This window comes from Chaetodon trifascialis, chromosome 14 (genome assembly GCF_039877785.1).
Source record: "Chaetodon trifascialis isolate fChaTrf1 chromosome 14, fChaTrf1.hap1, whole genome shotgun sequence".
NCBI lineage: Eukaryota > Metazoa > Chordata > Actinopteri > Chaetodontiformes > Chaetodontidae > Chaetodon > Chaetodon trifascialis.
This window is the reverse complement of record NC_092069.1, coordinates 2256612-2281082: the sequence shown is the minus strand read 5'-3', so window position 1 is coordinate 2281082 and position 24471 is coordinate 2256612. Positions and strand designations below refer to the sequence as shown.

Below are 24471 nucleotides of genomic sequence, written 5' to 3'. Positions count from 1 at the left end.
GTGTCCTCCGCAGACATCAATGTCTCCATGTCGTCGCAGACAGAGGGAAGATCATTGATGTATAGACTAAAAAGTAGAGGGCGTAGAACTGATCCTTGCGGAACCCCCATGGTACATGCTCTCTGGGGGGACACCTTGTCCCTGATCCTTACACACTGGGTTCGACTGTTGAGGTATGACTCCAACCAAGAGAGAACACTGGATGAAAAACCAAAGTGGGATAATTTTGATAAATTGGAGAACGGCTCAGCGCTAGGACAGAATCAATAAAATAGTCATTAAGCATGTTTGCCACTACTAGGCTGTCTTTTTGGGTGTCCTGGGTTCCTGGTGTGGTGGCTAGGCTAGTCTGGTGGTTTTTGTAGAGCTCTATGTGTCCATTTTTGTCTTGCTGCTTCCCTGATAATTGATCAATGCATTGCCATAAAAGTTTAGGATTCCCCTTGGCTTCCTTTATAACGTCTACAAAGAAATTTGCTTTAGAATTTCTGAGCTGTCGGGTGACCTTATTTCTGAGACCGTTATAAATCAGCCTGTCTGTTTTTAAGCCTAACTTTAGGGATTTTTTGAGGGCTGCATCTGCTTTGTTTCATCAATAGCCACAGCTTCTCGCTAAACCAGGGTCAATTCGGTTGACGTTTATGTTTTGTTGGTGCTATTCGTGTATACTGATAATGTTGTATACTTTCAAGTCACAGGATAAATATGACTTAGGAGGACTTCATTTTATTTTCATTTTTGGCAACCTATGCACCCAAATGTCATAAAAATTTACACTGAGGCAAGGTAATCCATTCTCATTTTCATCACATCCCTTGGCATTTCATACAGACACACAAAGCAACCATTAGAATTTGTATGAACTCACTCCAATATAAACTCATCCTTAGCAATGTTAAACACTCAGAGCAACTGCTCCAGCCATCCAACATGTTCCTATCCCAGTGACACACAAAGCCCTCCTGCCAGAAGGCCTTTCTAATACGTGGTTAATGTTGTGAAACTGTCACAGTTTAATTAGGTTTAGTCACCAAAACTACTTGGTTTGGTAAAGGCAACAAAACTACTTGCTTACATTTAGGCATCAAAAGTGCTTGGTTAGGTACAGGAAATGATTGTTCACTTTTTGTTTGTCACTGGATACAAACCCCGGTTTCCTGGGTGAAAGGCATGAGTTTGTCCACCTTCCTCCATTTATGGACTTTCTTGCTCTTTAAATGATGTCACCTTGCTCTGAGCGTCTAATATTGTCATGGATGGGTCTACATTGGAGTTACTTCAAAGCCCAGTGCATCTCATTAGGATGTTAAAGGGTAGATAAAGCTTTAGGAATGAGACCAGACTCACATAGGAAAGTATTTTTTACTAGTGCTGTCAGGCGATTAAAAAAATGAATCTAATTAATTACAGGATTTGTAATTAATTAATCTAATTAATCGCATTTTAATCTCACATCTGCTAAAGGTCCCCAAATAAAGAATTTGAATTCTAGGACATTACAGTTCACTGACATTCACATTACAGCTGGTGAATTCTTTTCATCACTGTAGTTCTCGACGGTAGCTGGAAATTAGAGTCAGATGACGCTATCTGAAACGCCTCTTTTAGGCCCTCGTCTTCCACAATTGAAATCGGCCTGCAATCAGCAGCAACCCACTTTGCAATTGAGTTTGTCAGTTTTTCTGTCGTGACTTTGCGCATTCGTTTTCCTAACTCAGCAAGTGTGGGTTGGCGGTGGAGTGAGCTCACGGTAGCACTAGCGGCACTAGCAGCAACTACATGTTTAGCGTTTAAATGATAATTCAGTCTAGAGCTGCTATGGTGATAGGAAAATTCTTTTTTACACAAGGTACAAATCACTGCGTTCTTGTTAATAGTCCCGTCTTTGTTCTTTTTATAAATAAACTTGCCGTTCAAAGGTCCAAGTAGGCTTGCCTCGCTCTCCGGTGTCGCATCCATGTCTGTTGTCACCCTGCTTTTGACTAGTGGCGCAGGTAGGATGCGACCTGCCACTGCAGCCTATGGGTCACTCAAAGGGCCAAATTTAAAATGCTTGCGCATTGACTTGCCACTCATGATTAATTGCGTTAATTTTAATAGCGCGTTAATTTGCAGCGTAATTAATTAATCTAATTAACGCGTTAAACTGACAGCCCTATTTTTTACATAAAGTGAATCAGTACAATGATTGGCAGTTCATAGGGATGGAACTAGTCATTTCCCATAGAAGCCAAATGCAATACAAGTGTATCCATCTTAATGTGACAGTTAATGTGTGGTGTAATAGTTGGGTTGAGTTAACTTTGTTATAAACAACAAAAAGTGTTACAAGCTTGCCTTATTGAGTTTACAGTGTTAGACAGACAGGTCACCATTTAAAACATCATACTAATGCATTAATGAAACATGTTAAAATATACAAAATAACACAAACAATTTTAAACAAAAGCACAAGCTTCAAACAAAATGTACCCTAAAGTGCAAAGGTTTACCAATCAAGAGTCAAACAGTCTCCATTTAGTTTCTACATCCTCACTGAGGATATTTCTTCAAGGAGCATGCTGGGTGTCAGTAATCCCTTAAATTCAGAGGCTTTTGATGCTAAACAGGCTAAAATATTGTTTATAATGCATTCATTTCAGTAGTAGTCAAAATAAACAGCGGTGAAGAAGGTAAACACACTTTCAACAATGTCGAATATTGAAACTAGAAACAACTTGACCTTCAACGGGATGTATACTCTCTGATGAACCAATTTAAATATTTTGCAAACACTGCTGTCCCATTTCAGGTTAGCAGAGGTTATAGTGTCAAGAATTTAAACACGTCAACTGGTTGTCAATTTCAAGAGGTTTCCCATCTCCTGAAGACTTTGATCATGTATTGGAGTCTACTGACTTTTGGCTTTCATTTTGGAAAAAAACAATGGTCCCTTCAGAAGCAAATAATGTGCCATATTATTTTAGTAGAAATCTTCTCAAAGCAATCAACTTTCTATGGGAGGATGTTATATTTCACTAAAGCCTTCATCACATAACAAAATGGTTTTAAATACAATAAGCCTGACTACTGACTAACTTGAAGAAATGTCCTCAGTGAGGATGTAAACACCTGTGTTCTACATAGAGACTGTTTGACTTGTGATTGGTAACAGACTACAGAGGGAGGTAATAATGTCTCACCTGTTTTTGCAATAAGGCAAGGGGGCTGTTGGTTTGTTCCCTGCTGTAGAACTGGTCACACTGGGACAGATCTCTGGTCAGTCTCACATCTGTGGCAATATCCTTCCTGGCATTCACTAGGTAGTCTGTTAAGCACTGGCCATGGACTGTGCTCTGAAAAAGAATATAAAAACAGCAACTGATGGATTTTAGCTCATGATTATTAGCTTGAAAGTACATAAGACAAGACTTGCCACATGCAAGTGAAAGTGCATTAATAGACAGACTGCCCTTTTACCAGAATTTGATCTTTTTCTGGCATATTATTTTCTTTTGCATTAACTTCTCCCTTTACTTCTCATATTATCCTCATGTGCTGCATCAGCTCCGTCTACCTTGTATCTGCATTGTATGGTCATTTGCTGCTGCAACAACTCAGTTAACCCACAGGAGAGCAAATTCACATCTGATATAATGCATCCTCAACCACCAACCCTCATGCCGTTTTTCATCTTGTTTTTTTTTCTATTAAAAGTTATGAACAGATAATCCTCGGCTAAAATCACTGTGATGCTGCAACTGCTTTTTTTTTTTTTTTTAACACTTTTTATCACTTGTTATGACTACTGACAAAATCGAATGTGGGCAGTGAGGACGCAGAAGAAAAGCGTGGTCTCCAAATAACACAAGCCCTTTGCTATGTCAATGTATCGAAATACAGTGACTGTGAACCCGGGATTAGCTGAAAATAGTTAGGAGCAAGATGTTGATACGAACACTCTGGAGGATGTAGTGAAGCAACTTAACTCATCCACCTGCTGTTTTGACACCTTGCTAAGCATCATTTTCAAAAATGTTTCAGTCATTTGGAAATGGATGAGGTAAAAAATAAATTCAATCAAATTTTTATTTTATTTTAAAGAAAAGTATAGATAGGCATATGCACATGTTACAAAAATAGTTCACCAGATATGTATTCATACCTATACATATGTTTATATACAGGTACACATGAATAAACAAATACAATAAAATAATAATAAAAAATATATATATATATAAAAAAACAATTATTAATAAAATAGTATGGTTAGGGTTTCACAACCCCAAATATAACACACCCACTCCCTGGATCCAAAACTCCAAACCCCAGTCACGTGTTACACCTGAAACCCACGGAGGGTGGTTAGAAGTGAATACTAAGCCTTTATTGGCTCCGTGGACTCTGGCTGTCGACAACTCCAAATAAGCAATGTCCAAATATGTCAAAACCCACGCTCGGAAAGAAAGTGAGTGTGGAGGTTTCCAACATGTGGCAACTAGTTTTACGCAGCTGTAAGTCCAGCCAATAATGCTCTTCTCTTAACCAATGTCAAACCCAGCCTTGACAAATCATTCAAAATGAGTGTAGCGGGCGAGCATGGCAACATGATCTTAAACAACTTAAAGGCAGCCATTTTCCAAAATTCGGCCACCAGGTTACACCCCCAGGACTTATGAAAAAAACTGCCCATCAATTTGGAAGAAAGTACAGAAAGTACATATAGGATCATTAATAACCTTCATCAAATGAAGCTTCCTAGGAGTTAAATATACCCTATGTATATAATTGTAATGTATTTGCTGATGATCATGATTTCTGGAGGCTAAGCTCACATCAGCCCACACTTTATCCCAGTCAAATGTAGGTTCCAGACCTGGAACATCTCTCCTCCACACTGTGTCTAATGCCAGGGGTCTGTAAGAATGCTGCAACAAGAAACAAGTCTTGAAACAAAACCACTTGTGCTTCTAGCAGAGTGGAACAATTTATGAAGTGGGTGTGGTGTGAGAGGACAGTGTAAAGGGACACCATTGTCTTTTAAAGACGATCTCATCTGCAAATGAAAGAAAAAGGATGTACATGGTGTACCATACTTAATACATATGTTCTGAAAAGAAAGTAATTCCCCTCCCCATAAATATCACCAGGGGACAAATGTATTTTCTTTCCCAGACAGGAAAACGAATAGGATGACTGCAATTAGCAATTTATCATTGTTGAATATTGGAGAATGTGGGACCCACCCAGAAGAGCAACCAGCTAATTTCTCCACCCTCCTCCATATTAATAGCAAATATGAGATGATAGGACCAAATCTCAAATGGCATTGGTGGGCTGAAATATTAGAATGCAGTATGCTAGCAAAAGAATATAGAGCTAACATCTGCTCCTCCAGAGCTCGCCAAGACACCTGTGCATCCAGTTGAAACCAAGTTAATGAAGGCCTCAGTGTGAAGGCCCACTTATAAAATTTGAAGTTCGGGAGAGACAGGCCACCAGCCTGCCTTTCTTGCTGCATTGTGGTGAGCTTAATACGAGGTCATTTACCACGCAAAAGAAATTATGTTATTGCTGATTGCAATTGGCTCCAATATTGAGGGGGAGGGCGAAGGGAGAGCATCGAACTAACAAAATTGACTCAGAAGAAGAGAATATTCATTTTTATTATAGCTACCCTACCACAAAGTAAATTTGGTGGGCTAGACCAGCTGTCGAGATCCGCTACGATTTTGTTTAGTGTATTAAAAAAATTGTTTTTAGTTCATGTCTGTATGGAGGAGTAAATATCTATCCCCAGATAGATAAAGTTTTTAGTAACTGGAATAGATGCAGAGATGGGAACATTACACATGGCCTGATTTAAAGGTAGCAGAGCTGATTTCTGCCAATTTATTTTAAAACCAGAAAGCTTGCCATAATGTTCAAAGGTTGACAAAACAGCACTGGGTTGTTTATATACAATAAAATGTCATCAGCATAGTGAGATGTGATGGTGTATTCCTTTAATAGAAATTGGGGAGATTGTGGATGAGCTGCCTCACACTCCTGTAATGTAATAGGGCCATGCAGTTTAATGGAGTCATCGTTGTTAAGGCAAGTAGTTTAATGTTGTTTAGAAAATTATTGCAGACATCTTTGTTGAAATTACTTTCCAAACTATATAACTCCTGATGAAAGGAGGCAAAGGAAGCATTTACTTTTTTGGGTCAGATTGTATAACGCCATCTTTGTCTTTAATACAAAAAATATCAGCAAATTGCTCGTCCGTCCGAAGCTTCATTGCTAGTAGATGACTGGATTTTGAGGAGTTAAAATATTCTGAGCGGCACCTCAAGAGAGTTAATCTCTTTTTTAATCAGTTCCCTCTGTAAGGCTGTGTGATTGTTACAGTTATGTTGCAAGGTAGCATCAAGGGTCGCATATTTTAATTCTAAAGGCTGCACGTTCCCTGTTTTGTGTTGAAGCGTACAAGGTGGTAGTACTCCTTATAAAGACCTTCACTGCTCGGAAACAGAGCCAACAGAGCCAACATTTAACTCCAAAAATTCACTAAAATTACTTTCAAACTGAGCTTTGAAATTTTTATCTTGCAGTAAGGATGAATTGAACCGCCACCTAGGAGCTTTAGAGGATGATGGACGAACAGTAACCGAAAAATATATTGGTTTATGATCAGACCAGGTAACTGGAATACAATGCACATTTGGAATATTTCGAAATAAATCTTTTGAGGCGAAGATAAAATCTAGCCTTGAAAAGGATTTTTGTCTCCCCGAGTAAAATGAAAAGTCTTTTAAAGAAGGGTTTAACATATGCCAAATGTCGACCATGCCTGTATCAGTTGCCCACTGGTACTGTAGAGCGCCTCAGATGCAAGACTTTGGTCCCTACTTTCAATGCCACCTGTTCTGTCCATGTTGCTGTCCCATACCGCATTGAAATCTGCCCCTAGAACTAAATGAAATCCTGTAAAATCAAGCAAAGATTTAGTTAATAGTTCATAAAAAGCATCAACTGGCTCTTTTGTGTGGAATGTTAAGACCGCTGGCATTGACTGAAATGTTGGAGTTACTCCCACAGCAGTAAGAGAGAAGTCTGGATCCATTAAAGAAAAATACCCCACAACAAAAAAGAACAAAAAAACATCAAAAACACCAAAAAGAGCAAAGGAAGGTGAGGAAGCAAGGTACTGTCAAACCTTCCTGATAAATCCACAACTGGATAAGAAAGTGAGAGTTTCTGGCCACCCAAGTGCAGCCGCAGCACTACCAATGATCAAAAAACAAAACAGCAGCAGTGTGAATATTTTCTTCAACATTACAACATCTGCCTTATAACAATAAAGGACATCTTCAGTAGTCCAAGGCACCTCTGGAGATGCTCCCCACCCCACATACAAACCCCGCAGACACACATCACTGGCAACCTAGGCATAAAATGCCCACCTGCTAATGATACTTATATGGTCTATAGATTATGGTTATTGCTGTATAACAACAACAACAACAGCAATAACAATCAAAAGGATAAAACACACAAGCACAAGATTGAGTCCACAGACTGGACAAAGATGAACCATCTCCATCCTCCAGTGTTAGAAACCCGAAATGTTCATTTAAATGTCTATCAGAGAAGGAGATATAGACTGAAACATAGCTCACATTGTCTTACTAGACCACTCTGCAAGGTGAAAACCTGGGTGGGGGTGCGGGTGCATCACAAAGCAAGGCCTGTGTCAACTAAAGGTTTTTAATGCATTTCAAAGCCTTCTTCAAATCTTCAAGACGATGCTTTATCCCGTTTGGGGTTGCTCTTGCATAGCCTTGGAGAAGTCTGAATAAAAGCTGATCTTATGGCTCTGCCAGCGGACATCCCTAATCTCTCAAGTTGTCTCACCCGCTCCTTCTGCTGGAACCTCCAAAAATGCATGATGAAAGGCCTTGGGGGGGCTCCAGGCTTAGCTGGCAGTCACGACCGATGAGCACACCCTAAATTCAGGCCCCCCAAAAGTCAGCCCGGAGGATTTCGGGGAGAGTAGCTCAAAAATGATCTTCAACACGTTCTGGGAAACCATAAATACGTAAATTTACTTGCCTTTCCTGATCATCGTATTCAGTTACTTTGGCGTTCAATTATTCAACTTCAGAAGCCGAAGCCAGGGGGGAGTCACAGTGCTGCCTCTCTGCTTCCTCCAGCATGTCCAGATGGGCCGCTAGTCATCCTGTTTAGCATGTCGGCTAGTTAAGCCTCACTCACCTCAACAGCCCTTCTTGTTTCTGACACGTCCCTACAGATGTCTGCAAAATGTTTGGCTTGGTCATCCAGGACTTTCGTTTGGTCGACCTCTAGTTTCTGAAGAAGCTTGTATATTTTAGCAATGGAGATGGAACCGTCCGTGGCCTCCTGAGCTGGCGATACAGGAGAGGCCTGGCTAGCTTTTAAGCTACTGCTAGCCCTGGTGCTTTGCTGTTGTTGAGACGTATTTGCATCATTTTTCCAGGAATTCGGCATGTCTTTAGTGGGAGAGGCTTTTAATCTGCAACTTGTGTGAAAAAAAAACAATGTAAGAAATTGTGAATAAGGATGTATTCACATTGCATGTAGCTAGCGATGCAGCAGCCTCCAGCTTAAGCAGCAATCTTGCTCGGCGTCATCACGGGACGTAGATGGGGTACAAAGTTGTAAATAGCTCATTCTAAAAAACAGGTATTTTCTTTAATCTTCCCTTTATTGGAAAGAAAGATGTTTTGATTCAACTCAATGATGTAAATGGTCTTTTGGACAGATTTCAACCCCACGTCACAACAGTCGTTTTTTTCTGATTATTGAAAGTATGCCATGGACTTTCGAACCCTGGCAGCGGACGCCGGGTGGAAAGAGACAGCGCTGCTAGGAGGCATCATTTCATTTTCCTCCACATGCTGCTCAATGTCCGGTTTCTGATTTCTCGCTCCAGCCTGACCCGCCAGCACCACCTGCCTCTTGGCCTGTGGAGGAGGAGCCCATGCTCCTCGGAAGAGCTTGTCTGACACTTGCTGAGCATTTCCAAAGTATCCAGGCAGGTGAGTGCTTGTATTGTGGTGCTGGGGGTCATGTCATTGCAGTATGTCCTATTAGGCAAAAAGATATGGCTCATTGGTAGACGTGGGGGTACTGACGAGCCCTAACCAAGTAATTATCGATACCCCATCAGTAAGAAAGTGCAAGATTCAAGCATCTTGGTTTGTGGGCGGGAAGTGGCTTCCACTCCTCGCTTTCATAGATTCTGGTGTGGAAGACAACTTACTGGATGAACAGGTGGTTGCACAAGCAGGTTGCGAGCTGGAGGTTTTGGAAAGACCCATTAAAGTGTATGCATTAAACGGGAGGATACTTGCGATGGTAAAACACCACACTACTCCCATGTAAATGGTTATTTCTGGCAATCATCATGAAATGGTTACATTCCACATTTTTCAGTCTCCTCACTCAACTCTGGTTCTTGGTGACCCCTGGTTAAAAATGCACAATCGTCATATAGACTGGTCTCAAGGCAGGATCATAGGTTGGAGCCCCCACTGCCATGCTCTTTGTCTACATTTGGCCCTTCCACTGGCTGGGGGTAATTCCAACTTTTCTAATTTATCTGACTCTGTTGATCTCTTCTGTATTCCCCCTGCTTATCATGACCTGTGGAAGGTATTCAGTAAGGAGGCTCCTCTTTCTCTCTCTCCTCATCGACCATACGACTGCACCATTGATCTGCTTCCAGTGGCACCTCTTCCTTCCAGTAGATTTTACAACCTATCACAACCAGAACGAGAGGCTGTGGAGCAGTACATCAAGGATTTTCTTGCAGCAGGTATCATTCGGCCATCCTCTTCACCTGTGGGGGCAGGGTTTTTCTTTGTATCTAAGAAGGACAAATCACTCAGACTCTGCATTGATTTCTGTGGAACTGATGATATTACTGTTAAGAACAAGTATCCTCTGCCGCTCATGAACTCTGCCTTTGCCTCTCTACAGGAAGGCACTATTTTTACTAAGTTGGACTTACGCGACGCCTATCATTTGGTTAGCATCAGCGAGGGGGATAAATAGAAGATGGCCTTTATACACCACTGGGGCATTTTGAATATTTAGTATTGCCTTTTTGGCTCACTAAGCTCCGGCCGTCTACCAAGCCTTAATTAATGATGTCCTTTGTGATTTCCTCAACAGGTTCGTTTTTGTTTATTTAGACGACATCCTCATTTTTTTCCTTTCTCCCAAGGAACATGAAAGCCATGTTCAACAGGTATTAATCAGACTCCTAGAGAATATACTATTTGAAATGTGAATTTCATGCCAAATCTGTGTCATTCCTAGGATTTATTATTCAGGAGGGCAAACTCAAGGCCGACCCGGAGAAAATGAGGGTGGTGGAGCAGTGGCCATTCTCAGATACTCATAAGAAGCTGCAGCGCTTTCTGGGGTTCGCTAACGTCTATCGATGGTTCTTCCAGGGTTACAGTAAGATTGTCACACCCTTGACCAAACTGACTTCTTCTGTGAATTTCAGCTGGTCAGCTGAGGTAGACACAGCTTTTAATCAGCTTAAGGAACTGTTTACTTCCTGAGACACCGGTGTGGGGGCTGTTTTGTCTCAAAGGTCAGGTCTAGATAACCATTTGCACCCCTGTGCCTTCTTCTTCCGTAGTCTCTCTCCCGCAGAGTGAAATTACAACGTGGGGAATTGTGAGCTGCTGGCCAACAAACTGCCGCTGGAGGAGTTGAGAGACTAGGTGGAGTGGGCTGAACAGTCATTCATCGTGTGGACAGACCACAAGAACTTGTCTTACATCAGATCATCTATGAGACTCAATTCCCGTCAGGCTAGATGGGCATTATTTTTTAGAAGATTCAGCTTTACTCTCACATACAGACCCAGAACATGGAACATCAAGCCTGAAGCCTTCTCCCGCCAGTTCTCTCCATCGGAGCCTGAGGCCGCACCTGACACCATACTACCAGCTGGTCGGGTCGTCACTGTTCTTAATTGGGACATTGAGAGGGTGGTGCATGAGGTTCTGAGATGGGAAACTGATTCAGGTAACAGTCCACCTAATAGACTTTTTGTGCCCTCCACTGTTCACTCTCAGGTTCTACATTGGGTCCATATGTCTCAGTGGGCATGTCACCCTGGAGCAAACTGTACCATATCTCCCCTTCGCAGACACTTCTGGTGGCCCTCAATGGACACCGACACACGGACTTGTGCTGCCACGTGCACCATATGTGCTCGGAGCAAAGCCTCACATCAGGCATTGGCTGGTCTGGTCCACCCCCTGCCAGTCCCCGGGAGGCCTTGGTTACACATAGCTTTGGACTTTGTTACAAGTTTAACATCCTCCAACGGTAACACTGTGGTTTTAACTGTGGTAGATCGTTTTTTTAGGGCTGCTCATTTTGTTGCCCTTCCGAAACTCCCATCCTCTTTTGAGACTGCTAATCTACTAATCCAACATGTGGTCAGATTACATGGCAGTCCATCAGACATTGTTTCTGACCATGGTCCCCAGGTCACATCACATGTATGGAAGGCTTTTGCTAAAGCCATGGGAGCCATGGTCAGCCTAGCTTCTGGCTATCACCCTCAGTCTAACGGTCAGACGGTAGTTGGAGCTCTCTGCTGCCGTGGATTGAGTATTCACATAATTCCCTGGTCTCATCTGCCAATGGGTTGTCTCCTTTCAAAGTGTCACTTGGTAGCAATATGGACAACAGAAATCCACTAACCGACACAGGGTCCCTGCCCCCTCCTACACTCCAGGTCAGTCAGTATGGCTTCCGCTACAGGTTGAGTCTCGCAAGCTTGCGCCTAGGTTTATTGAGCCTTTTTTTGTCGGCGGATTTATTCTGTTGTATTTTTGGACTCTGTGCTTATGTTTGCTCTCTGTTTCAGTGTCTTCAGCCCTGCTCAGTTTACCTCCAATATATTTTCTTTGTTATTTCCACTCAGTTTGAGTGCGCTTTTGGTTTTCCTTTGTACATAAATTGTATTGTTTAATTCTGGCAATTGTCTTTGTTTTGGTCTGCTACCTTGAGTCCTGAAATATTTACTACTTAAGGCTAAGCCTTAACAACAGTGGGAAAGTTGTTGGGTTGAGTGGATTTGTTATACTAGGAAAGAGAAGATGAGTGTACTGGAAACAATGGGAAAGAGAGTCTCAGTGGACTGGTTATAGTGGGACAGACAGGCTGAGTGGAATGGTTACAAAGGGACTGAGATGCTGGGCAGACTGGTTATACTGGGAAAGAGAGGATGGGTGGACTGTCAACAGTGGGACAGAGAGGCTGACTGGACTGGTTATAGTGGGACAGAAAAGCTGACATAATTGGTTATACTGGGACAGAGAACCTGAGTGGATGGGTCACAGTGGGACAGAGAGGCTAGGTGGACTGGTTACAGTGAGACAGAGAAGATGAGTTGACTGGTTAAAATGGGACAGAGAAGCTGAGTGGACTGGTAACAGTGGGACAGAGATGCTGAGTGGACTGGCTACAGTGGGACAGAGACGCTGAGTGGACTGGTTACAATGGGACAGACAGGCTGAGTGGACTGGTTACAATGGGACAGAGAGACCAGGCAGACTGGTTATACTGGAACAGAGAGGCTGTGTGGACTGGTTACAATGGGACAGAGAGACTAGGCAGACTGGTTACAGTGGGACAGAGAAGATGAGTGGACTGGTTACAATGGGACAGAGAGACTGAGTGGACTGGTTAGAGTGGGATAGTCAAGCTGAGTGGACTGGTTACAATGGTACCGAGAGGCAGAGTGAACTGGTTACAGTGGGACAGAGAGACTGAGTGGACTGGTCAAAGTAGGGCAGAAGGCTGAGTGCAATAATTATACTGTGACAGAAATGCTGCAAAATAGTGGAGACAGGGAGGCTGAGAGGACTGCTTACAGTGGGACACAGAGGCAGAGTGAACTGGTTACAATGGGACAGAACGGCTGATTGGACCGGTTACAGTGGGAGAGAGAGGCCAAGCAGAGTGGTTCTACTTCATAAAGGTCACCTGAGTAGGAATTACATAGAGACCAAATAATCAGGATGACAATCCCTTCTTTCTTCATCCAGCAAGCACTGATTAATGGGTTGAAGGTCATTTGAATTGATGACGAACATATCTTCAGAGAGTGGTGTCCAGATTTGTCCCACTTGCCAGGTCGGCAACATCATGTCCTTGTTATTATTCGGTTGTGCGCTCCGTCCATGTGGTGAAGTAGGGGTGTTCATTTGTGCTTGTGGTACCGGACCAACCCAGTGTAACATGGACTATGTTCTGCTTCATTCTTATCCTAGTAGTGATAGCCTTAGAGGGTGAAGCCTATATGAAATAGAACGTCATATGTACCGTAACAGCAGATTCTAGACTCAGAGTACAGGTGGAGCCCTCCAAGTTTTGGGGCACAAGTGGCTCTGTGGATGGCTGAAGAAAGCTGTTTACATAAGTCGATTGTCCGGTCTCAATGTAATTTATATTCGGGTGACCAGAAGTCAGACCCATCAAGCAGGTGGGCATGGACTGTTTCAGTGCCATGTGGGTGAAGGGATGAACCCACTAACAGTAGCCTTAGAGGGCTGTGCCTATGCACATAGAGTCTGTACTTATTGCAATTTGTCATTTGGCAGATGCTTTTATCCAAAGCGACGTACATATGAGATTTTCATACATCTCAAGCAAGGTTCTGGACAAGAGAGAACAACAAGAGTAGGTGCCTTAACTTCTAGCTAAATTTCTGGTCCAATTGGACATAGGAGCCTCAAGGCAGTGCTAGGAAGTAATGCATAGAGTGCATAGAGTGAATAGAGAGGTTTTGTTTTGTCTGTTTGTTTGCTTGTTTTTTAAAAAGAAGGTGTTCAGTTGTTCAGAGCTTGGTCTTTAGTCTTCTTCTAAAGATTGAGAGGGCAGATCGAATGGAGTTTGGTAACTCGTTCCACCACCGGGGATCACAGAAGAAAAAAGTCTAGCTAGAGACTTAGGGCCTTTTTTGAGTTGGCAACACCCTGTCTCCAGTTATGGTACATAACTGACGTTACAATTGGACAGAGACACTGAGTGGACTGGTGATACCATACTTTGAGAATGAAGAAGCAGAGAAGTTGAACCAGATCAGATTGTGGAGGAATTCACGATGCTTAAGGCTCACAATGTCACTTCAGCAGGTGAGTACAGCCACAAACTCACTGCGATGGTTGAAACCCCCTTTCGAGAGGAGAAAGTCAACATTCACTGCACAAGCAAAAACTGTGCAGCGCTGTTTTTTCTGTGTGTGTTTGTAACTGCACCCAACGTGGAATCTTTATTGTTTCCGTTTTGTCTGCATCAGTGATGTTTTATTATTTTCTTATTACTCTGTGTCTGGGTTGCAAGTGTCTCCTTGCCAGCTCCCTGTATTTCTTTTGTGTCCCCTTCCTTGTGTTTCATGTGTGTTCTCTCTCTGTTCCTCCCTCTGTTTGTGCCTGTGCCTGTGTCTAAAGTGAGATGGGTGTGGTTCACATGCCCCTTCTGCTGACAGTCCACCTGCACATCTGAGGCTCATCCAGTAACCAATCCAAACAGTAGATGAACCCTGGTTCTTCACTCCAGTCTTTGCCAGATTGTTTGTTGTCCTGCTTGGACATCGCAATCCTCTCACCACTTGGATTACCTGCTGCAAGTCAGCCAACTCAGTCAGATAGTGTGGCAGAATTGTCACAACTGCTCTCACAACAGTTATCATTTCTCCTTCATTTATTATTGATTGATTCCAGGGCTGATGAGAACTTTATAAATCTCTGGATGGCAGGCTGAAAGCACAGATCACTCACCAGCCAACCCTTCTCACTCTTATTGTCTCTGGCAGGCATCACAAGATCATGAGCTTCAATGTAATTAGCTCTCCCAGTTGCACCATAGTTATGGGTCACACATTGTTAAAACAACATAACTCAATCATTGATTGGGCAGCCAGAAAAAATAGGGAGCTGGAGTCCATACTGTCATGCCACTTATCTTAGCTCTGCTATACCCTCAGGTAGGGGTTCAGTGGAGCCATTAGTTTACCCACCAGCAGATCTAATGACTATACCACCAAGTACCATGAACTAAAGGACGTTTTCAGAAAGGACCTAGCTCTGTCTCTTGCCCCGCACTGGCTCTATGACTGCCCCAATTGATCTCTTTCCTTCCCGGTGCACCTTTACCCTCCAGCAGTCAATGGAGAAATGCATTCAGAAGTGTTTGGCTGCAGGCATAATCCACCCATCTTCTACCCCAGTGGCTGATGTTTTTTTTTTTTTATGTGGGCAAGAAAGACAAGACACTGCGTCCTTGCATTGACTACAGAGATCTGAATAACATCATCATCAAGAACAAACACCTGCTGCCTCTCATTAACTCCTCCTTTTCCTTTAAAGAGAGCCATAGTATTCTTCAAACTTGACTTCTGTAATGCCTATCACCTGGTGCACATCTGAGAGGGGATGAATGAAATATGGCGTTTAATAGTCCACTGGATCATTTGGAGTATTTAGTCATTCCTTTTGAGTTCACCAAGGCACTGGCAGTGTTTCAGGCTTCAGTGAATGACATCCCATAGGACTTTCTAAACCTCTTTGTGTTCAATGACATTCTGATCTTCTCCTCTTCCCTGTCAGAGCATGTTTCTCATGTCCGCCATGTGCTCTCGAGGCTTTTAGAGAATAAACTGTTTGTAAAGGCAGAGAAGTGTGATTTTCATGTCTAATCTGTCATTTTCCTCCAAGGGCAAGTAAGAGCAGAACTTCTCCGATGATACAACCATCGTTTGCTGTTTATCACAGGGGAACAAACTGGAACACAGGGAGATCATCACCAACTCGGACTTTGTGTTCATGGTGTTTATGAACCACCTGTTCATAAACACCAGCAAGACAAAACAGATTGTGATAGACTTCTGCAGGAAGGTGCCACACACTACACTGGTGAACATCCACACTTTGGGTTTTTCATCTCAACCACAAGCTGGATTGGAGTAACAATACATGTTCTGTACAACAAACGCGAAAGTCGACTCCATCTGCTAAGAAGACTAAGGTCCTTTGGAGTGTGTATGACACACATTTGGTTAAGGTTATGGTTAGGAACATTTTGTGACACTGTGGTGGCATCTGCAATCTTCTATGCAGGGTTAGGTTTGGGTAAAAACGTGACATCCTGTTGGATGTCACAGTGGGCACTGGCTCATGCGATAAGAAAAAAACATAGTTTTTATTAAGAGGCTGTTTGCAATAAAATCAAAGGATAATTAAAAGAGGATCCTCCCAGTAAGGAATTAAAAGAGGTTCATAAACCTTTGGTTAAAATAACAGTAAATAAAAGAATAAGATAGGTACGAAAATAAAAAACAAGAAAATAAGGTAAAATAGCTTATGTATACCTACATAAGGTAGGTCTGATATGTTTATTTAAGGGGCAGTCCAAGGTGCAGGTAGGGCAGTGAGAACCCATTTCCCCCTTTCTAGAATAAAATTTAAAAGGACGTTTCAGCCCCAGGATTTTTAGACGAGTATGATAAAATGACTGTTTATTGTCCGGAAGATATAAATATAATAATTCAATAATTTAATGGGAGAATATAAATAAATAAATAAACAAATAATATCATAAAATACTGGACTGATTAAATAAATAGGCGCAGTAGACATTTCGCCTTACCACAGCTTCTTAAGGGAATAAATGAGAAGCACTTGGGTTAGGGTTTCTAAGTATTGTATTGTATTTCTAAGAATTGCTGTGCGTATAGACAGACTACTGATGAATGAAACAATTCTTATGTCTGCTTTGATTCACAATATCAAAACATATGAGCATCAGCACTGTTCCCGTAGAAACAAAATGAGCACATAGACTCAGCCTCAGAGTACATATTTACTGACCTACTACACTTTTTATATAAGTAATTTTTTGAGCGAAACTTATTTAACAGTACATTTACTTCAGTAAAATATTCTAGTATGCCTTTGTCCCTGTTCATTTTTAAAGACACCACTTTGGGTTGCCAGAAAATACTAACCATGAGGCTGTTCTGTTCATCCTCGATGACGGGCACCATTAGTGCTGAAATGATTCCTCTCTTAATGTTGAGGATGTTGACTGGCTCATCACTCTCGGGGTAAAGCTGGACACTGGTGACTTCCTCCACAGTAAACTTCAGAGGGTTCCTGTATGAAGAACATAAAGACTACTGAGTAACTTTATATTTTGCAGTATACATGATAAACCATTTAACTGTACAAGCTCGTACTGTGTTTATACCAGAAGTATTTATGTTTTGTTCCAATATTGGCAGTCTGAGCTCCTGAGCAGACTGGTTCTGCTTGTGCCAAAGCATCACTGCAAATTGTCTGACATGTCACTATCTCCCTATTAAACCCTTCATCATAACATCACAAACATCCAGACTATTCATTCAGCTGTTGAAGATCCATAAGTTTCCATAAATCAGATTTATTTATGTACTAGTTAGACCACATTTATATGTGGCCCAAGCAAGAACTGAAAATATTAGATTTATTTATTCTTTTCTGTTGACATTGTAATTGCCAAAACAGATATGTGTCATACAATGTATGAGTGGGGTTAATCAAGATTTTCACAGATTAAGACTGTCAGACTGCAGAAAGTGACAGTCAATTAAGACTGTCACTTTCTGCAGTCTGACAGTCTTAATTGTTTATTATTATTATTATTATTATTATTATTATTATTATTATTATTATTATTATTATTATTATTATTATTATTATTATTATGAAAGAAACAGCTGTAGTAAAATGTTTTGGTTATTTGACTGGTAGCCAACTATTAGGTGTTACAGCTGAAGAAAGTATAATGATTTCTTATTTGATAGTAATATAACTATTCATTATTTTAACTATAACTATTTAATATATCTGAGTGCAAATATTCAGATACTGAAATTTGAAATGAAAAGGACAAAGGGAACATTATTACATTAAGCAACTCTGTAAAATGAGTATTTCTATGAGGATTTCATTACCTATGGAAAGACCGAGGCTGATTGATTTTGATTAATTGATTTTAAATTTCTTTTATTGGTTTATAAAGCTCTTAATGGTCTTGCTCCTTATTTAGCTAACTTGCTTTTACCATATGAACCCAGCAGAGCCCTCAGGTCTGCTGGAAGAGGTACCCAAAGTAAGAACCAAAACATAAGGTGAGGCAGTGAGTTTTTTTGTTTGTTTGTTTGTTTTTAACTTGTTAAATTATAAAAGAGATGTCATGTTATTGCATGTGCTTCAGATCATGTGAAGAATTATCTGCACTAACTTTTCCATGGCAGCCTGGAAGGCCTCAGAGCCAGGGGCCTGCTTGTAGACCAGCTTACCCTGGGGATTAATGACTGATACCTCACTGAGAGCACAGTCCCTGGTGTGCATGATGAACCTGCACATCTGTGGGACTTCAATCTCTACCTAAAGACATGTGACAGTAGACATCAATCGAGAGACAGGGAGGGAGTTCAGGTAAGAACATTCTGTGATCAAGTGAACTGACAAAGTGGGACACATAAACAGTAATGTACCTGACAAAAGACTCTAGGGCCGTTCCTCAGGTTGGCAGTGGCCACCACACCATTTCTGCTCTCTGTGGTATACTGGTAGACATATTTCTTATAGGCCTTGAATCTGGATACCACTGTAATAAGAAAATGGTGTCACATGTTACATTGACTCTCTGAATTCTTTATCCCTTATGTTTAAAGCTTTAAGTGATGATTAAATCCTCTCAAGTCAGCACTGCTTTATAGATGAAGTCATCCTACATTCCTACATGAAAACTATAGGATCATTCAGTTCCTCCTGTATCCTGTATAAATATCCTGTATAAGTCCACAGACGAGGTTCAACATTGTCTCTTGGTAGCAGGCCTTTGCACCCAGAGGCAGCTAATTGTTCCCAATAGTGATTAACTGCTATTGTGCTGAATCAGGAACAGCTTGTAGCAAGAGCCCATCATGTCCTGCTGCTATCTCCAGAAAACAGGTCATGTGTTTGTTAGTTTAGTACAGCCACCATCGATCTGTGAGCAGGTCAGTGTGCCTGCTTACAACAGGACCCCACTTACACCCCTCTATCTACCCAATGTACAAACAAACTGAGGTCTTTCCAAGTACACACACTGTTAAGCCTCTTAGAAGAACTAACAAAGTCCACAGTTTTTGTAATTAGATCAATTTGGGGCCTTACCAACCCTTTAAAAAGTTCAACATGAAAATGATTTTGAAGGTTGTTCAGTTTTGTTTGTAATGCACTTTTAATGTAAATGCAACTGATGTGTATGTAGCAACTTACACAGACATGTTGAAGTTTGTTCATTATTGTCATTGCCTTCCTCTGGAAAACAAAACAGAGCAAAGGATCATATGCATAATTAATAAGGATAATAGACATTATTGAATATAATTTCAAAATATTCATGTGGTGAAGTGAAAAAACATGATCTAATTGTCTTGCAAAGGGAAAAGTTTATTTTGGGTCCACCAGTAGTGGCAAGAAAAACACACACTCACACATACACTTACTTTACAAACTTCAGACTAAGCATTCATCCTATCCATTTTGCAGCATGCAATGAATTACTTCTGACAAGTCGGTAATGTATACAATATATTACAAGTTATTTAAAGTATATTACAAATATCTTTTAAAGAACAAGCTCCCTTAATTGTTTAGTAGTGCCTGGCAACCACTGGGCAACAACTGAATCACTGTTACCTTTCAACCTGTTCAACAAAAACCTGTTTGAACAAATATCTTGTGTTCAAATGTAGTGTTTGCTCTTTTAACAAAGATTTAAGGTATGTAGGTATGTAAAATGAATAGTAAACATTGACATTAAAGACAATGTTAACACATCAATCCAAACATTGAGCCAAAATTATTTGCACTGGACTCAAACAATTTTCCCTTGGGGATCAATAAAAGAATTCAGATTCTGATACTGATTCAATGACTCTTGTAAATTGTCATGCATAAGTAGGGACTGGAGCCTGACCTTTCGTCTGACACATTTTGGATCCTCATAGTTGGAAAAGCACAGATGTTACTAAAAACATTCATGACGGCTCTGTTCTATTTATTTGTCGCAGTAAGCATTCTAAATTGCTGGACCCTGGAACCATCACTTATTAAGGCCTTTTCACAGAGGACACTTTGACATGGAAAAGCACACATGTGAATGATAAAAAATATTATAGTTGAATTCCATCTTCCGTTTCAGTACACAATATTGGTGTTGTGCATGCACGCTTACTGTCTCAGGGTCATGGCTTTCTGAGACACTAGAGTAGAACCTAGCCGTACTTACATTTAATAATAACACCTGTGCTTTTCCTACTAAGGCAAAATATCTGTTGGGAAAAGGCTTTCATACTGTAGCTATCTCATAAAATAATTTGTTTCAAAAAATGCTATTAAGATTTTGTACAAATCTAATCACTTTGAATAAAAACAGTTTCTTACTTACGAGCCAATGTGTAGCTACTCAGCAGCAGTAACAGACACAGCTTGTTGTAACCCATCATGGGCTAAAGAAACGGCTCTGTGCTATTCAGCCCTCTCTGTCTTGATGAATACAGCAAGACCTCTACCTACATCTTTTATAAAGTTCCTCTTTCCTGTCCGTTTATATCCCAGCCCTACTGAGTACCAGAGGTATACAGACACAGCAATGTTCCAAAGTTCAAGCTCTGATTAGCACTGAAAGTTACAGTTGGGTCAACAGCAATTTGTAAGTGAGGATTTATAGCAGTTTTGTCTTGTCTTGTTGTTGCTGTTGTTGTTGTTTGTTGGGAAAACAGATGGAAATAGAGTTTCATTTTTAGTGGTCATATGTAGGTACAAATAATGTATCCTGAACCCCACACCATAAAGTAGAAGCAAAAAATAAATAAGCCAAGAATATATATGGCAGTATATTTTATAATGTGTATGAAACCATGTGGCAGCTCCTGATGCTGTGTACTGGGATTCAGGAGCTGTAATTAGTAACAGTGTAAGTAGTGATTGGATTATGAGTTCAAATGCCTGATGGCAATTGGATTTATGAGTTCAGACACCCGACGGCCTGGTGGTAGAAATTGTCCTTGAACCTGGTGGTACAGCTGCATCTTATCCTGAGCTGCATCATATCCTGTTATCAAGACTTCTACCCGTGTTTCAATATGATTCTTTCAGCAATGACTTCTTGAATGGCATGCATTAATATGATTATATTATATTATATTATATTATATTATATTATATTATATTATATTATATTATATTATATTATATTATATTACAGTTACAAAAGGAACAGTAGTGAAGGGAAGTGGAAAGCTGCTGGCAAGTAAAATTTCTGCACAATGCCAAACTTGACCAAAGGCATTTTGGTGGTTTTGTAAAAGGTTAGTATAGAAATATCACTGAGCTGGTACACAGATAAAACAGATAATTTACACATATGACACATGTCATATAGATCTGTTTAATATTTTTATAATTTCTTGCAGCATCTAAACCTATCAGTGGGTGTGTTAAAATCAAAAAATGACTCATTGTTGTCAATGAACCAAAAGTGTAATCAGCTAAGCCAAGCCACTCACATGCAAAGTACAGAGAAAAATGCCTACCTATTCAAAGCTTGCCATGTTTGAAGAAGTCACACTGAACAGCTTACAGTGTTTTGTTTATTTGAACATGCAGCTGACAAATGATTTTGCCAAGACCAATCCACCATGAGTATTGACCTTCCACCATCTCTGCTAACCCCCTCATTTATTAGACTGTCATGTTATGTTGTTTCCTTTTTCCCCCATAAAGAGCATATGGGACAAACAGTGAATGGGGCAAGAACCAAACCTGTGATTGGTTTAGTTTTCTCCATATTGGTCTTGCCAAAGTAGATCCCTTGAATTCTGAAGCAATACTGACTAGGGTCTAAGGTCAGCTACCTGTCACACCACGCAGCATCTGTTTCAGAGAGTTGTAATCAGTGCCATGAAAAAGCAACCCTGGTTTAAGGTCTGTAAGACCACACAGTAAAAAAAAAAAAAAAAAGGCGTAATTAAAAACATTTAGTTTTTACATTTACATTTGTCAGATATCTTCACACTTGCACATCATAAGTAGGGCATCTACTATCATGTGATTCACAAACCCAAACACAGGGCTTATCCTATGTACTTTAGTTGTACATTAAAAGAACTGTGATTGAAATGTAAACAAAAGGGCAGTCCCACGAGGGCATATGTTTTGTTTCAACATTCGAGGAGACACATATTAATGGGTATATTACAAATAGGGTTCATCTGGACTCTGAAAGTGTAGGCCCACTTTGACAGCAGCATGGGGTCAAACAAAGACATCATGACTAAGGACATTAAAAACGTGCACTTGTCAGACATGAACTTCATGGTTGTTAATGGATTTTGGAGGAGGATATGTATGTACATCATCTATCTTCTATCTATCATCTATATTACAAAGAGCAAGCACGTTGGTATAAAGATGTCAAAATGAAAAAGTATAGAGGGTACAGAACAGAAACAGTAAATGCCATAAAAATCCAACTGTCATAAAAAAGTACTACTGTTAATATTCTTATGAGAAAAACTACTTTTGTCTTACAGTCATGGACGAAAGTATTGGCACCCCTCTGGAAGTGTTGGTTTTCTAGCAAAAGTCGTACACTTTTGGAGGTTTTTTGATAAAATAACCAAACCAGGATAATTTCAATGACAACTAAAACAACAATTGTTTTCCCCAAATTCCACACAAAATACCACCAAAATGCTGCGGGAAATGAAAACCCCTTCACAACAAGTGTCTTTTGTACTGATAAAAGCACACTTCTCATTGTTAAAATCTTGTGTTAAGGTTATGGGTAGTCAGACTTCAGCTCTGGTAGCATTCCTGACAAATATCACTTCATTTCTGAAGGACAATAGGCAGGTTTGGGGGTTACTGCCTCAACTAGCCCCAGCAACCTTGCGCCTGCATCTCGCAACAGCCGTCTCAACAGTGACTCAATGTCCCCTACCGCCCCCGGAACATGGTCAAAGTTCTGCTGGAGGTGGGAGTTAAAGACCAATTTAACAAGTTCTTCCACCAGCCGTTTGTTTGGGCCTAGCAGGTCTGCACTGCATCTTCCCCTGCCATCTGATCCAACTCAATACCAGGTGATCAGCTGACAGTTCTGCTCCTCTCTTCACCCAAGTGTCCAAAACATACTGCCGCAGGTCAAATGATGCAACTATAAAATCGATCTATGACCAAGGGTGTCCTGGTGCCAAGTTCACCAATGAACATTCTTATGTTTGAACATTGTGTTATTGACAAACTGCAACATTCACAGAACAACTGAACACATCATCTGCCAGTGGTCTCTCCTCCTTTGAAGTGTCTTTAGGTTACCAGCCACCTATGTTCCCCTCTCAGGAGGCCGAAATCGCCGTCCCTTCGGTAGAAGAACATATCAAACGGATAAAAAACATCTGGACCACGGCCTCCAGGGCCCTTGAACAATCCCAGGAGGTGAAACCACCAACCGTCACAGGACACCGGCCCCCGTCTACCAACCAGGTCAGTCTGTCTGGCTTTCTCCCAGAAATATTCCTCTTCGCACTGAGTCACGCAAACTGTAAACTAGATTCATTGGTCCATTCCCCATCCTGAAAATCATCAACCCTCGAGCAGTTACAGTCAAACTACCGGACAGTATGAAGATCCATCCCACCTTGCCTGTTGCCGGATTGTTCCAGTCTCCTTCCTCCCGAGATCCTTCCAGGCCTGTTTGAATATTGTGATCGTAACTATTTTCGTCTTTTGCCATTGTGAGCGTGCTAATGATTGTTTTACACCTTTAATGATGTGTTTTCTTGTGTTCCAGTTGCCTTTCTGCCACTTCCACGTGTGCCTTGCGTCAGACCCATCATACGGAGCTCCCTTAGTTCTTTCCACTCTGTTAGAGTGCGTTTTTTGTTCATCATTTGTTCCACTCCTTTTGAGTGTGCTTTTTGTTTATAATAAATACCTGCTCTTACCTGCCCTCTCTCTGGTCTGCATCTTTGGGTCCTGTTCTAAAACCGTGGTGAAAACTGTAACAGTTTTGGACTGGGCGCAACCTGGCCCCATGGGTGAAGGCTCGGTGTCCCGCCGCTCCAGGCCTGGCTCCAGGGCAGTGCCCAGGTTTTCCACAGGGCTGGAACCCTCTCCAGACTGAGGCTAATTTTGAAGATGTGCAGGAGGACACCACAGAGCTGATCTGTGCAGTCCCTGACCAGTCTGGAGCTGATGCCATCCGTGCCTGTCGTCTTCCTCCTGAACACCTGGAGCCTGTTGCACAAAACTAGGATAAGAGATTAAGCCGGGATATGTTCATTATCCTGGCTCAACTTATCCGTGATCTGGTTGCACAAAAGCAGGATAG

General features: G+C 41.2%; 2 protein-coding genes across 3 annotated transcripts in view; one reads left to right on the top strand and one right to left on the bottom strand.

Annotated features, from left to right (window-relative positions):
• The window catches only part of apoba (apolipoprotein Ba), a 43302-nt gene extending 23824 nt beyond the window's left edge, over window positions 1–19478 (bottom strand). For both annotated transcript variants that reach the window (XM_070979941.1, XM_070979942.1), the window contains exons 1-5: window positions 19353–19478; window positions 18584–18696; window positions 18328–18473; window positions 17051–17198; window positions 3183–3335 (exon numbers count right to left, since the gene is read on the bottom strand). In XM_070979941.1, the coding sequence (XP_070836042.1) occupies window positions 3183–3335; window positions 17051–17198; window positions 18328–18452 (426 nt within the window). In that variant the 5' untranslated portion in view covers window positions 18453–18473; window positions 18584–18696; window positions 19353–19478. The remainder of the gene's footprint in view (window positions 1–3182; window positions 3336–17050; window positions 17199–18327; window positions 18474–18583; window positions 18697–19352) is intronic.
• alkbh1 (alkB homolog 1, histone H2A dioxygenase) overlaps window positions 1–24471 on the top strand; it is a 246835-nt gene that overhangs the window by 80541 nt on the left and 141823 nt on the right. The window lies entirely within an intron of this gene.